Genomic DNA, 20,281 nt, shown 5'->3' with positions numbered 1-20,281 from the left:
GTTTAACTGTGGGGATGGTGTTTTCAGGGTGATATGCAGTGGTTTTTTTCCACCACATACGTTTTGTTTTTAGCCCCCAAAAGTTCTTCTTTGGTCTCATCTGAGCAGAGAACCTTGTTCCACATGGTAGCTATGTGCCCTACTTAGAATTTTGCAAACTGCAAACCGGACTTCTCATAGCTTGTTTTAAAAAAATGCTATCTTCTTGCCACTCTTCCATAAAGACCAGATTTGTGGAGTATACAACTAATCGTTGACTTGTGTTCTCCCATTTGAGTTGTGGATCTCTGCAGCTCTTTCAGAGTGACCATGAGCCTCTTGGCTGCTTCTCTAATTAGTACTTTCCTTGCTTTGGATGTCAGTTTAGGTGGACGGCTATGACTTGGTAAGTTTGCGGTCGTGCATACTCCTTCCATTTTTGGATGAAGGATTGAACAGTGCTCCGTGGAATGTTCAGAGCTTGGGCTATTTCTTTATAACCTAGCCCTGCTTTTCTCTTCTTCACAGCGTTATCCCTGACCTGTCTGGTGTGTTCCTTGGTTGTCATGATGCTGTTTCATCCCTAATGTTCTCTCACAAACTTCTGAGTCCTTCACAGAACAGCTGTAGTGATATTGAGAATAAATTAAACAAAAGTGGATTCAATTTAATATATTATATGACTTCTGGAGGCAATTTATCATTCAGGATTTTATTGATGGGTATCAGACTACGGGGGCCTGAATACAAATGCTTGTCACAATTTTCAGATTTATACTTTAAAATAATTAGAAAGCCATGTTTCATTCCCTGCACACTTCACAAATACTTGCTACGTTGTGTATATCAAATAAAATCTCAATAAAAATACGTTTAAGATTTTGGGTGTAAAGTGAAAAATGAATACTTTTTTGAGGCACTGTAAGACTCCATTTACCATTGAGATTCCATGCAATGTGCTATGCACTAATAAATTGCACTAATAAATGCATTCATAAATTTTTGGAGGGTACAAAGTTTTATTATTTTTGTTTACTGAACCACAACCAGGTTCGGTACCAGGGGAAAATGTGTAAACGCAGCACATAGGACCTTAAGAAACACAAGCATGAAAGGGTCTTAACGGAAGGGCCACAGAATACAAAACTTCCTTTATATCATGTTTTGACCTGAAAAGGGGTAAATTCTCTTTTTTGCATATAATGGCTGGGACTTTGATGGGTGACATCGACAAAGAAGCGAAAAGAAAAGAAGTCTCAGTGCTTTGTGTCTGTTCAGTACACAAATGAAAAGATGTTGGCTGCGTAAGTCACAAGACTGCAAGAACCCTATGAGATCATGCCAGGAGTAGCATGGTACGGGACGCTTGTATTATACCAAGGAGCGGTATGCGTAAATGGAGAACTTTGTTTATCAAGACAAATGTAAGAATGAATAAAGGAATTTCCTTGTACTTTATCAAATCCACATTTTATTTAGATTTTTTTTTAATTGTAATTACTAATGGAGATAACAAAATGCCTCCAGGATTTGTTGATGCCATTATTAAAGTGCAGTTGGGTGAAAGCTGGGGAGGGCAATGAAAGGCAGCAATGCCAGAATGCGGACATGAATGGTGGCCTGTTCTGTCCATTAACAGCTGGGTTTGTGTGTTTTGTACAGGAATAGCAGAGCAGAGCAAGGTATAGCACTGGGTGTAATGGAATAAGTTCTCTATATCACATCAGTATGATTGACGGGTACTGCTGTGCAGTTAACCTTATGATATGGCCCTGGCTGAGTGACAGCTGGGAGCAGCTCACGTAAAGCCTAACAGGGAGGGAGCAGGCGGGGGAGCAGGATTTAAAGAGACGTCCTAATCCCTTGGAGCTCTCTTTGTGCCTGTCTATCTCGTGAGGTCTCTCTATACCTGTCATTATTCCTGTGAGGACACTTAGAGGTGAGAATGTAGATTTCTGCACAGACGAACCTACTGAGGAATTTTCGTATACTTATAGAGTGGGGACATGAATTGTTTTTCTGGATTTTTTTTTAACAGTTCTCATAGTTTTAGTCCCTTTATAACCCAGTGAGATTCTTAGTGATGAATGTTATAGCTTTACTGTGTAGCAGGGACATTGTGTATCATTATGTACATTGAGTGGGATGTTTAATGATGCAATCAGGGTCATTAAATTATGAAAGAACTAGTTAAGTAGGACCCTTTTATAATAGAGAAGCTATAGTAAAAATTTGTTGTGATGCAGCAAAGTATAACTATAAGGTATGGATTATGTGCTCTCCTAATGTATTCATATACTGGAATGTTGCTTACATTTTCCCCTAATGTTTCTGTGATTTATTCTTCCCATATCATTGTAGATTGTTAAACATCTACAGGTTTTGCTCCATAGTGGTAGATATTTCATTGGACTTGGAGAATGCCAAACATTAATGACAGTATCCTGTTTAGCGTCTGTCTCTGAAAACATAATGCGCTGAAATATTGTCTGAGACATTGATATTGAGTTATCCACATTCAGTTTCTACATTCTCTTCGAATGACTGTCTGTAGGTTATGTAACAGTTGTACAACTAAAAATCTGTTCACATTAGTGTCATGGCTTCCGTTCATAACAGCTATGCTAGATCCATCTTCAGATTAGGTCTCCGTGGGTGTTCGATGTAAATCAAATTCACTTGTATTTGCTGCTGTAATGTTGGCGAAGAAAATTGTAAATGTTTTCTGACCCTTAAAATCATGAGATCAAAATACAGAAAAAATATATCATTTAGTTGTGTAATTTGTACAATTCAGCACTATTATCTGACACGTTGTCTAGCACTAAGTAACTATAGCCCACTTGGGTGAAATGTTGATTTTGGCTTATTGTGATGACAATTAAGTATAATCAAGCCCTGGTTTTAGGGGTTGCCAAAATTGACAATTACCTTGATCCCCTATTTCCTTGAAGGCCCCTGAAAAACATGGACTCCAGTAGCAACCAGTTCCACTCTGGGTTCTAGTAATTGGGCAGATAAATTAATTATATGTACTGTGCTTTTAGTGGTTGAAATTCAATATTTTTTTGTCCATTTCCATTAATATGTAATATTTCTTGGGGTTTCAGGAGAAGAATTACAATGGTGAGTAGAACCTAACAGCTTCATCACTTCATGCTTGCCTTATTTTGCCCTGCTCCTTGTCACTCGTGTCACTTTGTGTTGAGTGCCTGTCTTCCCTGTCTTAAGCTGATGAGCTATTAGTGTTACTATGTCCTCTTACTACACATAAGTGCTTCTCAAGAAGATCTAACAAGTGACCTGCTTTGTATATTTGTGTTGTGATTTTTCCCTTGCCCATGCTGTCTCATTTTATCCTTCATCCACTTTTTTGGTGGCTCAACCGGGTTCTGCAGCTGTCTCTTGATCAGCTCATTTTGGATCATCCTATGTACTCCAAAGATGGAGAATTGAAGGAGATATGGGTACCCGGGGTTGCCCCAGATGGCCCTCCTTGGGAAATGAGGCCTTCTACAGAAACATCACAAGGAAAGAATAACGGGGACAATGAAATGCAACAACAAGAAAATGTAATAGACAGCTATGAGGATCTGCAAAGGGTTCTGATCAATGCAGGGCTCCCTGAGACAGAAGACAGGAGCAAGCAACCACGTACAGGTAAGAAAAGCCAATAATATTCTGCAGCCTATGTAATGATTTATCTGTGATTAGGGCCACATACTTTCTCTTGTCCATTTGACTTTATTGTGCATCAACATTGATATACTGTCAAGAAAATCCCAGTTCAGTTGTCCTGTCTTTTTTTTTTTTACATTTCATTTAGCACTGAATTGATAAAATAGAATTATAGCATTAAAACGGTCGGCAAGCACTAAACAATCGTCTGCTACTAAAGGAAACTATGTCTGCAGGATTATACAACATTAGTACATTGTTTGAACTGGACTTTTAAAACCTCAGCCGTGTAAATGACAATGAGGTTATGTATTGATGTGTACTGAATAACAGAAAGTGTGTCACTAGAGGTCACTGTCGACTGTGTGTTAAGCTCAGTCACTTGCTGTATTAGCTCTCCTAAAACCTTACTTTTAATAATAATTAATAATAATAATAATAATAATAATAATTTTATTTATACAGCGCCAACATATTCCGCAGCGCTTTACAAATTCTAGAGGGGACTTGTACAGACAATAGACATTACAGCATAACAAAAAACACAGTTCAAAACAGATACCAAGAGGAGTGAGGGCCCTGCTCGCAAGCTTACAATCTATGAGGAAGAGGGGAGACACGAGAGGAGGATGGTAACAATTGCTTTAGTTAGTCGGATCAGCCATAGTGTAAGGATCGGGTGTTCATGTAAAGCTGCCTGAACCAGTTAACTGCCTAAGTATGTAGCAGTACAGACACAGAGGGCTATTAACTGCATAAAGTGTATGAGAACATGATGCGAGGAACCTGATTATGTTTTTTTTTTTTTTTTTTTTAAATGGGCCACACAGGGATATTTAGGTTAATGCGTTGAGGCAGTAGGCCAATCTGAACAAATGAGTTTTTAGGGCACGCTTAAAACTGTGGGGATTGGGGATTAATCGTATTAACCTAGGTAGTGCATTCCAAAGAATCGGTGCAGCACGTGTAAAGTCTTAGAGACGGGAGTGGGAGGCTCTGATTATTGGGGATGCTAACCTGAGGTCATTAGCAGAGCGGAGAGCACGGGTAGGGTGGTAGATTGAGACCAGGGAGGAGATGCATGGTGGTGCGGAGCCATGGAGTGCTTTGTTGTCCTGAATTCTTGAGTGGATGGGTAACCAGTGTAATGACTGGCACAAGGTAGAGGCATCGGTGTAACGGTTGGTGAGGAATATGATCCTGGCTGCAGCATTCAGGACAGATTGGAGCAGAGAGAGTTTGGTAAGGAGGCCGATTAGTAGAGAGTTACAACAGTCCAGACGAGAATGAATAAGTAAAACAGTAAGAGTTTTTGCAGAGTCGAAAGTAAGAAAAGGGCGAATTCTAGAAATGTTTTTGAGATGCAGATAAGAAGAGCGAGCCAGTGATCGGATGTGGGGGGTGAATGAAAGCTCGGAATCAAGTATGACCCCAAGGCAGCGGGCATGTTGCTTTGGAGTAATGGTGGAACCGAACACGGAGATGGCAATGTCAGGCAAAGGTAGGTTAGTAGAGGGAGAGAACACAAGGAGATCAGTTTTAGACAGGTTCAGTTTCAGATAGAGGGAGGACATGATGTTAGAGACAGCGGTAAGACAATCACTGGTGTTTTCTAAAAAGGTCGGTGTGATATCAGGAGAAGAAGTGTATAATTGGGTGTCGTCAGCATAGAGATGGTACTGGAAACCAAATCTACTGATTGCTTGTCCAATAGGGGCAGTATACAAAGAGAAGAGGAGGGGCCTAGGACTGATCCTTGAGGAACCCCAACAGTAAGGGGAAGGTGAGAGGAGGAGGAACCAGCAAAAGATACAGTGAAGGAGCGGTCAGAGAGATAGGAGGAGAACCAGGAGAGAACGGTGTCCTTGAGGCCGATGGAGCGGAGCATAGTGAGGAGGAGCTGATGATCCACAGTGTCGAATGCTGCGGAGAGATCCAAGAGAATTAGCATGGAGTAGTGACCATTAGATTTAGCTGTTAGTAGGTCATTAGAGACTTTAGTGAGGGCAGTTTCAGTAGAGTGTAAAGAGCGGAAACCAGATTGAAGAGGGTCGAGAAGAGAGTTATCTGAGAGGTAGCGGGTAAGACGGGAGTGGACCAGGCGTTCGAGGAGTTTAGAGATGAAGGGAAGATTAGACACAGGTCTATAATTAGCGGCACAGTTTTGATCGAGGGATGGTTTTTTAAGTAATGGATGTATGATGGCATGCTTAAATGAGGAGGGAAAAATACCGGAAGTGAGAGAAAGGTTGAATATTTTTGTTTGGTGAGAGGTGACAGCTGGGGAAAGGGACTGGAGGAGATGTGACGGAATGGGGTCACTGATGCAAGTGGTTGGTCGAGAAGATGCAAGGAGCCTGATTACTTTTCCATGTTGATGACCAGTAAAAAGCAAATATACTATTTTTGACCCTGCTGTCACAATATAAAGGAGATTTCTAGTAACACAAAAGAGTGACCAAACCTCTATGTGATTGCAGATTGCTGAATGGTGACAGTTTGCAAGGTACACACTGTCAAGATTCCCCTCCATTTCTAGTGAGAATTGTCGAATTATGATAGCTTGCAATGTATACACTGTCAGGATTCCTTTCTATTTCCTGTGTTAGATAGAGGTCACGTGAACAAAGAATGGAAATGGCATACTTGTGGTCACATGCCTAATAGAAGTTCTCATCAATTCTCTCAATGTTGCAAAGCAAATTGCTTTGTGGTTATGTGACTGTCCACTTGTGTTGGAAATAGAGGAATTCTGACAGGCACATTGCACAATGTCATGATTCCGCAATTTCTAGTCATATACATTGATTGTACAAATTTATCCTGAGTTTAGAAAGCCATTTTTATAAACTCAATACATGGCATAGATCAAGTTGACTCTTCGCAATATTCAGCTATATTTTTTGCTAATCACAGACCAAGCTATCAATGTGTGATCAGAAGACAGATCTAGGTGTAGAACCCCCAGAAGCATCAGAACAAGGGAATGTCAGTGGTCCCACATTCCAAGCTGCGTCACACATCCATATAGCTGAGCAGGGACAGGCTGAGTGGCAATAGTGGCCGCAGCCACATACACATACAGTAAAGGTCGCTGTGTTGGTACTGCAATGAAGAGTCTGTGGCGCTCAAGTGAGCACCACTGAACCCTCATTATATCACATATTGATTGCCTATGCTAAGTAACAACATTTTTTAGATAATTCTACTGAAGATACCTGAATGCGGAGAAATTAAAATTTGAGAAAATAATAAAATATTTATGTGATTTGTCAGGTCATACCATGGATACCACTACAATATGTGTCCTTGGGACTCCCAGCTTTGCTATGTCTATTCTATTGGAGGGTTCAAGACAATGTCCTGGTAAGGCCCAACAGGAGCAACTATGACATGGGAGTACCAAACAAGTAAAAAGTAGAAACATGTCTTAAGAGTACATTTTACTTTTTGTTTAGGAAAAATACTACTTTGTCTCTCCACCTCATGGTTCTGCTCAGCTTCACCTTCTTCAGCTTCTCTTTTCATCAAACAAGCTGTGACTTTTGATTTCGGGGGTCGCACTTACCTGGACACTTTTTCTCCACCACGACGTATCACTTACCTCTCCTGGTTGGGAGGACTTCAAATCCTGATGGGGGAACAGTTGGAATGTCCAATGGGAGGATCTCCGCAACTCTCCAATCTCCTCGCTAATACCCTGGGTGTGCGAATCCTGCTGGACTCTAAGGAACTGCCTCTTTCTCCTGCCCTGCTTCTAAGCAATTCCTACCAGCTAGGGTCTTGGGGAAAATATGCTCCGAAGGCCAAAACAACAAAGGTGGTGGAGCTCTATCACAAAGAAGGACAAGAAGAAACAATTCGACAAGAGATCTCTACATATCTTACTTCACTGAGGATGAAGGGCCATCAGAAGGTATTAAAAAAAATTCCTTTTGATTTATAATACTTTTTGCTTTCATGTATAGCTTGTTTTCTGTTTGTTCCTTTATTTCCCTTTAGGTTGTTTTGAAGACCTTTTGGCCTTATCCAGGACGTTCTCCAAACACGAGTTTCTACTCATCTCAAGACACTCTACAAGTGTCAGATGTGGTTGTGGGGCTTTTTTCTGATCTCTCACAAGGACAAGCAGTCTTGCTTGAAGGCTTTGTGATGACTGTCCCCCCACGTAGGATCAAGCCTTCACCACCTCCTGCCTGTATATCACGTAAGCAAGGGGATTTTGAGGGGAAAAAACTCTGCATGGGAGGGGCTAGGAGAGAGTGATACTCTGTAGAATCCTCTCCCCACACCACCTTCCTTCTGTCTCTTCCTTACCATTTGTCTTTTTTTTTCTGTCCACACACTTTTTGCTATCTTCTATTTTTTCGTGCAATCTCTCATCGATACATAAATTTCTCATCGTCCCTCAATTTCTTGCTTCATATTCAGTCCGTATTTTTTTCATGTTCTTTATTAAACATGTTCCTCTCTTATTGCATACCCTGTCAAACTTTCCTTCCTCCTCTTCTATATTACACTGGGCCCTTACTCAATAAATACAACTGACTCCTGTGCTGGAGAAGATTTTGCAATATATATTTTTTTCAGTTTAGATTTTTTCCAGCACTGGACAACAGCCTTATAGAATTCTGAGATGAGAGTTCTCTTTTCCAATCTCAGATATACCAAACTGTCAGATTTTATTGTATCTGTATTGAAGGAGGGTCAGTTCTTTCTCTCTCTTTCTTTCTTCTTCTCTCTATTTCTTGCTCTTTCTTCCATCTATGCTTCTTTCATTCTCCACTTTTCTCGACTACTGCCTTCCTCCTTCTCCCACTCTCTCTTCCTGTATTACTGTCTCTGCCCCACCCCCCAGGCTGCTCCGTGCGCCCCCCAGAGCTGACGATCCGTCTCTGTGCCGTTGTCTGCCGATCTCGCGGAGACCAACCAATTCTAAGCAAGGTAACGGGGCTGCCCCCCAATCTCCAGGGGCTTGTACCCCCAATCATCAAACCCCTATCCTGAGCCCCTGAAGAGAAGAGTTCTTTAGATTTTTTTTAATAAGAAACATTGTCCCAGATGTTTTATGAACATATTATGTATATTCACCAGTGATTGTTCATAATTTTTTGTTACTTTTGTTTTTTATTTTATGTAGTTCATAAGATTTGTGGTGACTCTTTTGCAGGTGGTGTGTATGGTCGGACGGGCAGAAAAGCCTCTCTGCCATCGATTTACACTTCCTCAGTCCTTGGATACTACTCTAGAGTTATGGGGAGTGTTGGATGATGCTCAGAAAAGAAATATATGGGAGCAAATCAAGGAAGTCTCAGAAAACACCATGAAGGCAATAATGGAGGAAGAAATAAAAATGAGCCCCAAAGAAAAGGGAGGGAACAAGGTGCAAACTGATGTGATCGGTATGGACATCAGTTACTTTAACTATATACTAACCTAACAGTTAGAGAAATGCAACTAGGTTTGCTCTTTAACATATTTAGCTTTGCTAATGTGCTTGAGATCACCTTTAAAGGGAATCTATCAGCAGGTTTTTGCTACCTCATCTGAGAGCACCATGATGTAGACAAAGAGACCCTGAATCCAATGTTGTATCATTTTATTTACTGGGTGCAGCAGTTCTGACACAATCAGAGTTCTTAGATATAGAATGCAGCTGAGCTGAGAAAGCTAACCCCACCTACACCAGGCTCGATAAGTACATTGTCTATAGACAGTGAGCTGTTTATCAGAAGAGGGGCGGAGTCGGTCTAGCATGCATGTGCTGCTGTAGTCCATGCCATGTTAATCACTAGGTGATAAAACCTTCAATATAAGTAAACAACAGCACACAGCCTGACATGTAACACATTGTTTAAATTTGTGTTTTAACCATAACTCATACTTTTCTCAGATAACATAGCAAAAAACCTGCTGACAGATACATTATAAGAGCTAAAGGGTTATTCCAATTGCAAAATATTGAGGGCTTGTTCTTAGGATAGGCAATTAATCTCCGATTAATGGGGGATCGACTCCGATCAACTGCTCTGACCAGCTGTTTTGAAGGTCTCTGCTCTGTTTACCTCCCTGGTGTCTTCATAGTAGTGGCAGTGCCAGGTATCATAGTGTTGTTCCATTGAAGCGAATGTGACCACACTGCAATACTCAGCAAAGCTGCTGCTATGTACAGTATATGTTGTAACCAAGAATACTGCACAGATATTTGAGCTAGATAAGAGGGGTCACTGGAAGAATGCAGGAGGAAGGTTCTCATATACATGTGACAGGTTGGATGACTGCTGCACTAACTGCGTTCTTACACAGACATAGGGTGCTGTGTCATTTTAAGAAAACAGCTGAAGCAACAGTTGCTTCAGCCTTAGCTACTTTCCTAAATGACAAAGCACCTCCAGTAGTGAATTAATTATCTGATTGGAGATATTGTCTTTCCTTACGTTCTCCATCTGGCCCAGACCGCCCTGGAAAATTCTCAAGACCATTGCAAATTTTGCTCCCTTTTGACCCACTGCTTCTGCAGCCATCCACAGCCTCTGTAGAAGCACAAATAAATTCCGACCTCAGTCAAGATCCCCAAATTAATTCACACCACAAACCAGACACCCTACGTTAATTAAACTCAGATCCCAGACCAGACACCTAGATTAAGCTAGACAATACACAGCAAAGTACATAAATTTAGACCCTATAACAATAATCTTTATTTTTATATAGTGCTAACATATTCCGCAGCGCTTTACAGTTTGCACACATTATCATCGCTGTCCCCGATGGGGCTCACAATCTATATTCCCTATCAGTATGTCTTTGGATTGTGGGAGGAAACCAACACAAACACAGGGAGAACATATAAACTCCTTGCAGATGTTGTCCTTGGTGGGATTTGAACTCAGGATTCCAGCGCTGCAAGGCTGCAGTGCTAACCACTGAGCCACTGTACTACACCAAACCTCAGAATAAATGCAGAAACACGAATAAATAGGAACCGCAGGCCAAAACCCTTAAAAGAATACAGACTCTATAAACTGTTACGTACATTCCAACGACCAGAGTATCAAAGCTAAGCTAAACTCTAGCACAGAACACTCTGAATACACATTCAAAATTAGAACCCCTAACTAAAGCTGGCCATAAACATGAAATAATTGTCAGATCAATATCTCTACAGACTCCTCCCATACACATGAGCATTTATGTGTTTTAAATGGGGAAGCAGTAGAAATTTTAAGTGCCTGATCCTTCTCACCTCTACCATCATCTCTTGGGGGAAAGTCTGAGCCCGCATACCCATCAAATGGTTGGCCGAGCTGACAAAAGTCGATGGTTTGTTCAACTTTCATCAAAATTCTATGGTGTCTTAACACAGACCCCAACTCAGAACCCAGTAATACAGACCCATAACCAGACTAATACACACCTAAAAAACTAATACAGATCATGCACTTGGCCCTATCCTGGATCTCATCATACCTAACAGACCGGACATTCAGCGTCTCCCACTCACACACCACCTCCTCACCTTGCCCTCTATCTGTCGGAGTCCCACAAGGTTCAGTCCTTGGGCCCTTGCTCTTCTCCATTTACACCTTTGGCCTGGGACAGCTCATAGAATTTCATGGCTTTCAGTATCACCTCTATGCTGACGACACACAGATCTACATCTCTGGACCAGATATCACCTCCCTTCTAACCAGAATCCCTCAATGTCTGTCCACTATTTCATCCTTCTTCTCCGCTAGATTTTTGAAACTTAACATGGACAAAACAGAATTCATCATCTTTCCCCCATCTCACGCGACCCCCCCAACGAACCTATCAATTACAGTAAATGGCTGCCCACTCTCCCCAGTCCCACAAGCTCGCTGCCTCGGGGTAATCCTTGACGCTGATCTCTCCTTCAAACCACATATCCAAGCCCTTTCCACTTCCTGCCGACTGCAACTCAAAAATATTTCACGAATCCGTTCATTCCTCAACCATGAATCTGCAAAAACCCTAGTCCATGCCCTCATCATCTCTCGCCTTGACTACTGCAACCTCCTGCTCTGTGGCCTCCCCGCTAACACTCTCGCACCCCTCCAATCTATTCTAAACTCTGCTGCCCGACTAATCCACTTGTCCCCCCGCTATTCCCCGGCCTCTCCCCTCTGTCAATCCCTTCACTGGCTCCCCATTGCCCAGAGACTCCACTACAAAACCCTAACCATGACGTACAAAGCCATCCACAACCTGTCTCCTCCATACATCTGTGACCTCGTCTCCCGGTACTTACCTACCCGCAACCTCCGATCCTCACAAGATCTCCTACTCTACTCCCCTCTTATCTCCACTTCCCACAATCGTATACAAGATTTCTCTCGCGTATCACCCCTACTCTGGAACCCTCTACCACAACACATCAGACTCTCGCCTACCATCAAAACCTTCAAAAAGAACCTGAAGACCCACCTCTTCAGACAAGCCTACAACCTGCAGCTACCACCGATCGACCAAACCGCTGCATGACCATCTCTACCCTCACCTACTGTATTCTCACCCATCCCTTGTAGATTGTGAGCCCTCGCGGGCAGGGTCCTCATTCCTCCTGTACCAGTTATGACTTGTATTGTTTAAGATTATTGTACTTGTTTTCATTATGTATACCCCTCCTCACATGTAAAGCGCCATGGAATAAATGGCGCTATAACAATAAATAATAATAATAATAATAATGCATCCAGAAAAAAAGTCAAAAGCAGCCCTCACTGGGTATTCATAAATCCTTTATTTCCAGTTCATGGAATAAATTGATTTACCACAACCAATACATTTCTATTGTGGAAATTTCTGTTGCCAAGACTAGCGTCTCGGCAACAGAAATTGACATGCTGCGACTCGTAAACTTGCAGCACAGGTGAGTTTACGCAGCATCAAATGGAGGCACAGTGGTAATGCGATTTCAATACATCCCATCCACTGTGCTTGTATTGTATAACACAGTGTTTAGGATGCAGCGCAGGTGAGTTTCTTCCAAAACGCTGCTATTCCTGTCCGTCGGCATGTACCCTTAGAGTATGGATGCTGAATGGAGAGTGATGCTCAACTTATTTATTCAGAATTCCCCAGAGGTGTTCTGTTGTGTTCAGATCAGGAGACATACTTGACCACTGAATTACTTTCATCCAGTTCTTTAGAAATGCATCAGTGATCTTAGTTGTGTTTTGGCTCATTATCATATTGGAAAAGTGCAGTTCTATCAAAGGCACGGAGTGATGGTAGCATCTTCCCATTCAATATAGAGCAGTACATCTGTGAATTCATGATATCAATGAAATGTAGCATTCCAACACCAGCAGCACTCATGCAGCCTCAAATATAAACACTGCCACCACCATGTTTCACTGTAGGCAGCATGTATTTTTCTTTGTACTCCTCACATCACAGTTTTGAAACCAGTTAAGAGATTAAGATAAATGTTTTTCAAACTGATGGCTTCAAAACTGTATGACTTCGTAAAGGTGGGGTGTGCAAAGAAAAATGCATGGTGGTAGTCAATTACAGAAAACTGGGGTAGCATGAGAGAAGTCTTGGAGACTCCGTAGCGAAGTTCAGATTATGGAGGATGTTAGTCTTAGATCAGTTTCAGAACGGAGAGACAGAGATGAGGGAGGAGATATAGGGTGGTGTAGAACTGTGGAGGGCTTTGTGGGTAAGAGATAAGTTTATATTGTATTCTGTAGCGAATGGGCAACCAGTGTAATGACTGGCATAAGGTGGAGGCATCGTTGAAGTGGCTGGATAAACATATGACTCTGGTTGCCGCATTCAGGACTGATTTGAGAGAAGAAAGCTTGGTTAGAGGGAGACGGATCTCAAGAAAGTTCCAGTTGCCCAGATGAGAATGAATAAGAGAGACAGTATAAGTTTTATCAGGTTCAAAGATGAGAAAAGATAGGATTCTGGAGATGTTTTTATGGTGCATGTGAGGGTGAGCGAGGGTGTGATTGGATATAGGGAATAAAGGAAAGTTCTGTGTCAAATATGACCCAAGACAGCAAGCTTGCTGCTTGGGAGTTGTGGTTGAACCACCCAAGGTAATTTCAATATCAGGTAAAGTTAGGTTAGTAGAGTGAGGAAACACAAAAAGTTCAGTTTTTGAGAGATTCTGTTTCAGATGGAGGGAGGACGTGATGTTAGAGTCAGTGGGCAGACAAACCCTTGCATTCTGTATTAAAGTAGGTTTGATGTCAGGGGATAATTATCAATCTCAGAATATATTGTGTCTAATAAATCCAAGAACAATAATAAAATAGAAATATAGAAAAACAGAAAAGGGTCATGAAGTAATAGAAAGGCGAGAGAAATAGGGAAAAAAGGTAGGGTGAGGATCAGCACAGGTCCCTATGGTGTACATAACATCGGGCAATACATTGATCTCATCCTGATGGCATAGATAAGATTTATATGGTCCATTACATTGTCTAAAGATATATTGAGCAGTTATATTTACTTCAGAGTATATACTCACATAATGTGCCACAGAGAGCAGCAGTTACCACTATTACACATAGAGCGTATACGGCATGAAGACTGTTTTACACACTGTGATGGGCCACACAGCTCTTTATTTATGTACTGAATTCATGGCAGTGGAACCAACTTCTTGCCCAGTGTTATGTGCCCAAGGAGGATCTGTTTGCTAGATCCAGGCAGCTGTGGTACCCCTTCGTTTCTCCCACGTTGAAGAGATAAAATTGCCTCTACTAGCAACCTGGGAGACGGCACAGTATGGACTAGTGGTGCAACCATGCCGCTGGTCAGAACTGTCAATATTCAGGTGACTACTGCCATTGGCAAAGCAGGAAGCCAGGGGCCGGGAAGCTTGTGCGCTCATGAAGTTATAGCTTGATAATCCCTTATGAGCAATGTCTATCTTTGACTGAAATGCTGGCCACATTGCTTACACTGCTGAGTCTACTAACGCGTCAGAAAACCTTCAATTCAATTTCTCCTTCACATCTCTGAGTATCGTGGTTTTTTCTATTACTACATATTGCGACTACCATCCTTACCACTGAGCACCAATGAAATAACCATACCTACCTTCATACTGCACTCATTTATGCCCGGTATCATTACTCAAAGCAGTTTGTTCTCATTTTTTCTCAGTTTCTGTAAAAAACCACAACATAACTGCAATTTTTCCTCAAGCCTTAGTACCCTCCTTCCTTTATATGCTCATGTTGCTCCCCCTTATGGTACTTAAGCGAGAAGAAAGATTCTTCCAGAAACAGCTCCACTCTGGTCCATAGGATGTGTCTGGTGTTGCACCTAGGGCCCATCCACATGTAAGGACCTGAGCTGCAATACTGCACACAGCCTGTAGACAAAAATGGCACTATTACTGAGAGAAACAAATAAAATCCCCATCTTTTGGTAATCTCTAACTTCCACTCAATTTAACAGAATTGTTTCCATTGGAGCTACTTGTTAGGAGTATATGAATTGCCTTATTTAAAAATAAAGTGTCCTTTAGATCATAAGAAAATTCAATTGTGTCCAAATTTGCTTTGTCTGGTACTGGTAATCCAAATTTTATATATGCACTGACTGACAAAGGTTTCTTCTAATGTTGACTGTTCTTCAACCTTAGTATCTTTAGTAACTTTGAAGGCGAGACAAAAAGACAAACTTTACACATTAGTTTTCTCTTTTTTTCCCCTCTGATATTTCAAGGTGTTGATATGCTGCTTTCGTGTGTTGACTACATGATATCACCAGTCATTCTTGGTGTAACCACTGACCTCTGTCTGGAGAGCTGTGGAATCCATGAATGTGTTCTTGGAAGCCTGGAAACTGGGAAATCTACAACTGTCGAATCTGCATCCGGACCTCTTATTGAAACAATGCTTAGACGTTCTATGACGTATGTGATGGAAGGAAAGGAGGTTTTGGTGATTGGCGCTGGTGGCATAAGCAAAAAATTCATCTGGCATGCTGCTCAAAATTATGGGATTAAGGTAACATATAGTGTCGTAAACCTGGGAATTTGCTTTAGCCTGATAGACTGAATATTGTATAGCACCTAGACTCAAAGAGAAGCTTTTATAAGACAATGACCCTTTGTTTAAATCAGGATTTTGAGTTAAATGTCTTTTTTTTAAATATTGGCAATTTTCACGTAGGCGCTTCAGCTTTTTAAGACTAGACTCTAACTTCCAGTTGTTCCAAGAAATAACCCATTTACAGTGTCACAATGGTCAGACCCCTTACCCTATCTTTTGTTTTGAAGTATCTAAATAGCATGTGCAAAGGTCATTGTGAAGGGAGGGGGAGCAGTGTAGCTGTGGCATTGCCTGTTGTGATTGGTGGATCCTGTGTTATCAACTGTGTATAGATGTATAACCTGTCATTATAACACTGCCTCTGATGATAAGGAGTCTGCTGAAAACTGTTTCTGAAAAGACAGGAAGTATCAGTCTACTACATCTCTAGTGGCCACTGTGAAAATTGCAAGATAATTGTAGATAAAAGGCTAGTGAAGCAGCCTGAATTATTGCTTTGGTGAATGAGAGCTTGTCTATGTCACAGAGAAGAGCCCAAGGCTACATATAACCTGTCATAATGTGGCTGCCAGTTACAAATTTTATTTCACATGAACAGTTCATGAATATATTCAAATATTACATACAGTACTTGACATTAACTTCTTATTTTACAGATCTATTTGGTGGAGTCAAACCCAGGACATTTTGCCTCATCACTTGTCACCTCCTTCATCCATTATGATTATGAAGATTGCTCTTGTGATGATGAGGAACATGCACAGAACATTGTATCTATAGTTAGGGAAAAAGGTCTACATCTTTCTGGTTGTATGGCATTTTGGGATGAGTGTACTATTCTTGCTGCTATCCTGTGTCATAAGCTAGGTCTTCCTGGTCCACCTCCTAATGCTGTGAGGCTTGCCAAGCGCAAGACTCAAACACAGTTGTGTCTCTTCAACATGACAGCGCCATCTCCACCTTTTCCATATGCTGGGGCATTTGCTGTACCCTGTTTTCCCCTAGGTCCTGGAACAGGCGGGGTAGAGGCAGCAGAATCAATTCTCTCATACCCATTAGTTTTAAAGCCAGAATCTGGAGCAGGAGCTGTTGGTGTGCGGTTAGTCCAGGATGCAGAGGAGTGTAGGAGGTTAGTAAAAAAGATCGGGGTAGACCCAGAAGAATGTAAAAGTAATGGAAAGACTCCACTTGCCATAGATGCAGGTGGGATCAGTCGTAATGAAAAAGATTATAAGCCCAAAATTGGAGCTAATTGTAATTGTCAGTCAGTTGTCCCTGAAGTGGGGCTATCAAATGGAGTAAGCGGTGCCAGCATTGTTGAACCAGTAAAGAAAACAGTTCAGACACCTCCTCTACTGCTTGCAGAATACATCACAGGCTCTGAGCATGATGTGGATTTGGTCTTGGGATTCAACGGCCGCCTTTTGGCAGCTTATGTATCAGACAATGGGCCAACTTTACTCCCTGGTTTTACTGAAACTGCCGCAGCACTTCCATCCCGCCTTAGTCGAGAGCGTCGCTGTCAATTGGTTCAGGCTGCTTCACGCAGTTGTAGAGCTTTAGGACTTTACCCTGGGGTTTTCAATGTAGAACTCAAGATGACTGACTCTGGTCCAAGGTTGCTGGAGATTAACCCCCGGATGGGTGGATTTTATCTGCGTGATTGGATACGTCACATCTATGGCACCGACCTAGTGCTTGTTGCTCTAGCACTGTCATGCGGGCTGGAGCCTGGATTGCCTGAGAAGGGTGCCCAGGAGCATGCAGTTCTAGTTGGGGTTATGTGCAATGGAGATTTTCATGAGGAGGCTTTAGGTAGCACAGCAAATCCACAGAAACTGTCTGAGCTACACAATGCTGGCTACATAAGATTCAACCGTTTGGAGGGCAGTCCAGTGCAATTGCTAGACCAGGAACCTTATGGCAATGTGGCCTGTCAGGGTGAGAGCCAAAAGGAGGCTAGGGAAAGGCTTCTTGGGGTGTGCTATGTGCTTGGCTTAGATTCCCAAAGATATCCATTACAATATTTGACTGGAGAGTTCCATTAAGTAATATGTTACTGCAAGTTAGGTTTTCAAAGTGGAAGAGTGCAAGACTGGTGGGAACAAATATAATGGAGATTTTAAGAAAATAAATAGAAAATAGTAAGCGGGATCATCTTTCTTTCACTTAACATATTTGTACCCATTGTTTTAAAGTTTGTACCTATATGTACAGCATCCTTGACATTCGGCATGGTAATAGGGGTAGTTCTGACTAATTTATTTATGTACATTAATACTTGATAGGTTTAGGTTTACCAATTGAATACCCACTTAGCAGGAGAAGGGGAGGTCCTTGACTCTTGTGTGCCAGTGCTTGTTGCCCATGTATTGAATCCAATGAGGTGGGAGGTTATGGAAAGAGTAGTGCAAACATCATTCAATTCATTTTATAACTTCCAACAACTTCAGTGGAGAAAGCCACCTCTCCACTGAAGTCAGTACTGTAGGTGAATGTTTTCTATTTGCAAACAAGGTTACGGAGACCCTCTTTCTCCAAAAAAAATGGAGATCTCAGAGGTAGAACATCCATCCAACAGATATTTACTACGTATTACTATTTTAAAGGATATGAAGTCAAATTTTTGAAGTATTTTTGTGGGTAACTTGAAATACATTTCCACTAGTCTAGTTGGTGGTTACTTTTCTGGGTATTATCTTACTTGTAGTAAATGTAATTGTCATGTTTTAGATATATTTTAAATAAATATGATCAAGGTGATCTTGGACAAGCTTATTAAGATGAGGTCACGCACTGTAAGTTGTTGAAAGTTTTAGATTTTTTTCTTTATTAAGGAATTGACCTAAATAAAGGCATTTTCCAGAAAACATTAATGACCTACCTTTAGCTCTGAACATTGAGAATACTACTAATCAACAAACTGAGGTTGAATTGTAGCACCAGGCACAGCCCCACATTTGAGTGAGCCATGAAATGTGGCATTCTGGGAAATCTTTGTACTGCATATCGGCTGTAGTGTCTGGAGTTGGACCTCCACTGAACTTACATTGATGTTTTACCTTAAGGATAGGTCATCCATAGATTTTTTTCTTGAAAACTTTAATGACAAATTCTGTTAAAAAAATCAAACTATGAATCTACAAATGTACAGTATATATTACAAACAATAAAATATGGATACAAGATTGCTTTATGCTTATGACTACACTGGTCAGAGGAAATTAAGAAATGTATTATTATGTCATCATAATTATGTAACTTTTCCTACTTATCAGATATCTAGCTCATAAAGGGGCATTGGGTGAGAGGAGCAACATTTTCCAGACTACTTAAAGGAGTTGCTTTACGAACAAAGCACATTTTAATTAACAGATCTTGGAATAATGATAATAAGTTCCACCATTGGATATATTAAAAAAATGTTCCTGTGCCGAGATAATCTTATAAATGGGCCCCTACTGTGTACTGTGTAATGGCTAAATCCGACCATGTAGAGCTGCAGAGAGCAGATCATGGTTAGAACATACCACATCTCCTGTCCATTTGGAAGTCAGTTATGATAAGTTAGTATACAGACAAAACAGAGCGGGCACAAAGTTGAAGCTTTCTTAGGTGACAAATTTCTCTGCCTGGGTACCACATTTTCCTGTCTGTTTTGTCACAGGACTGAGTGTTTCTTCTGAGTCACCAGTCCTGTGACCCCATCATAAATCAAGTCAGTGACATATAAAAATTTGGGCACCCCTGGTCAAAATTACTGGTAATGTTAAAAGTTAAACAAGTTAAAGATGGAATTATCTCTAAAAGGCCTAAAGTTAAAGATGACACATTTACTTTGTATTTTATGCAAAAAAAAAAAAATTCAAAAAACGGAAAAGGACGGATGCAAATGTTTGGTCACCCTTGGAGATTTGTATTTTGGAAACAGGTCCTGTGCACCCATGAGATAAAAATCAAACTCTTTGGTCACAATGATCAAAGACACGTGGGCAGAAAAAAAGAGGATGGAATTTCAGAAAAAACACATCTTGACAGCCATGAAGCATGTGGATGCAACAATCATGCTTTGGGGTTGTGTTGCAGCCAAGGGCACAGGGAACATTTCACAGGTAGAGGGAAGAATGGATTCAATGAAATTTCAACAAATTCTTGATGCAAACATAACACCATCTGTAAAAAAACCTGAAGTTTAAAAGAGGATGGCTTTTCTAAATAGATAATGATCCTAAACACACGGTAAAATCCACAATAGACAACCTCAAAAGGCACAAGCTGAAGGTTTTACAATGGCCCCACTGTCCCCTGATCTGAACATCATAGAAAATCTGTGGCTAGACCTCAAAATTGCAATGAATGCAAGACAACCCAGGAATCTTAGAAAAGGAAGAATTTTCCAGCGAAGAATTAATGAAAATTTCTCAAACAAGGATCAAAAGACTGTTCGATGGCTCCAAAAGCTTTTAAAAGCTGTGATATTATGTGATAGCACTGCTATTAGGTACTAACAATGAAGGAAGCCCAAACTTTTGCATCAGCGCATTTTCCTTTTTGTAATTTTTAAAATTTAAAAAATGACT

At 41.1% G+C, this 20,281-nt stretch overlaps 1 protein-coding gene across 1 annotated transcript; it reads left to right on the top strand.

Annotated features, from left to right (window-relative positions):
- Nucleotides 1-1,648: 1,648 nt before the first annotated feature.
- On the top strand, nucleotides 1,649-18,464 carry CARNS1 (carnosine synthase 1). The gene is made up of 10 exons (XM_069727905.1): nucleotides 1,649-1,918; nucleotides 3,090-3,105; nucleotides 3,378-3,639; nucleotides 6,934-7,023; nucleotides 7,116-7,573; nucleotides 7,660-7,864; nucleotides 8,516-8,601; nucleotides 8,828-9,059; nucleotides 15,373-15,656; nucleotides 16,358-18,464. The coding sequence occupies exons 2-10, from the start codon at nucleotides 3,103-3,105 to the stop codon at nucleotides 17,747-17,749; spliced, it is 3,012 nt and encodes a 1,003-aa protein (XP_069584006.1). The 5' UTR covers nucleotides 1,649-1,918; nucleotides 3,090-3,102; the 3' UTR covers nucleotides 17,750-18,464.
- Nucleotides 18,465-20,281: the final 1,817 nt, after the last annotated feature.

This window comes from Ranitomeya imitator, chromosome 1 (assembly GCF_032444005.1).
Source record: "Ranitomeya imitator isolate aRanImi1 chromosome 1, aRanImi1.pri, whole genome shotgun sequence".
NCBI lineage: Eukaryota > Metazoa > Chordata > Amphibia > Anura > Dendrobatidae > Ranitomeya > Ranitomeya imitator.
Note: the sequence above shows the minus strand (reverse complement) of the source record. Positions and strands in the feature narration are given on the sequence as shown.

Bases quoted from the DNA above. Each gene is read 5' to 3' on its own strand.
- CARNS1 (XM_069727905.1), top strand. The intron at 7,574-7,659 runs GTATTAAAAAAA...ATTTCCCTTTAG, and splicing joins GGATGAAGGGCCATCAGAAG to GTTGTTTTGAAGACCTTTTG. The intron at 15,657-16,357 runs GTAACATATAGT...CTTATTTTACAG, and splicing joins CTCAAAATTATGGGATTAAG to ATCTATTTGGTGGAGTCAAA.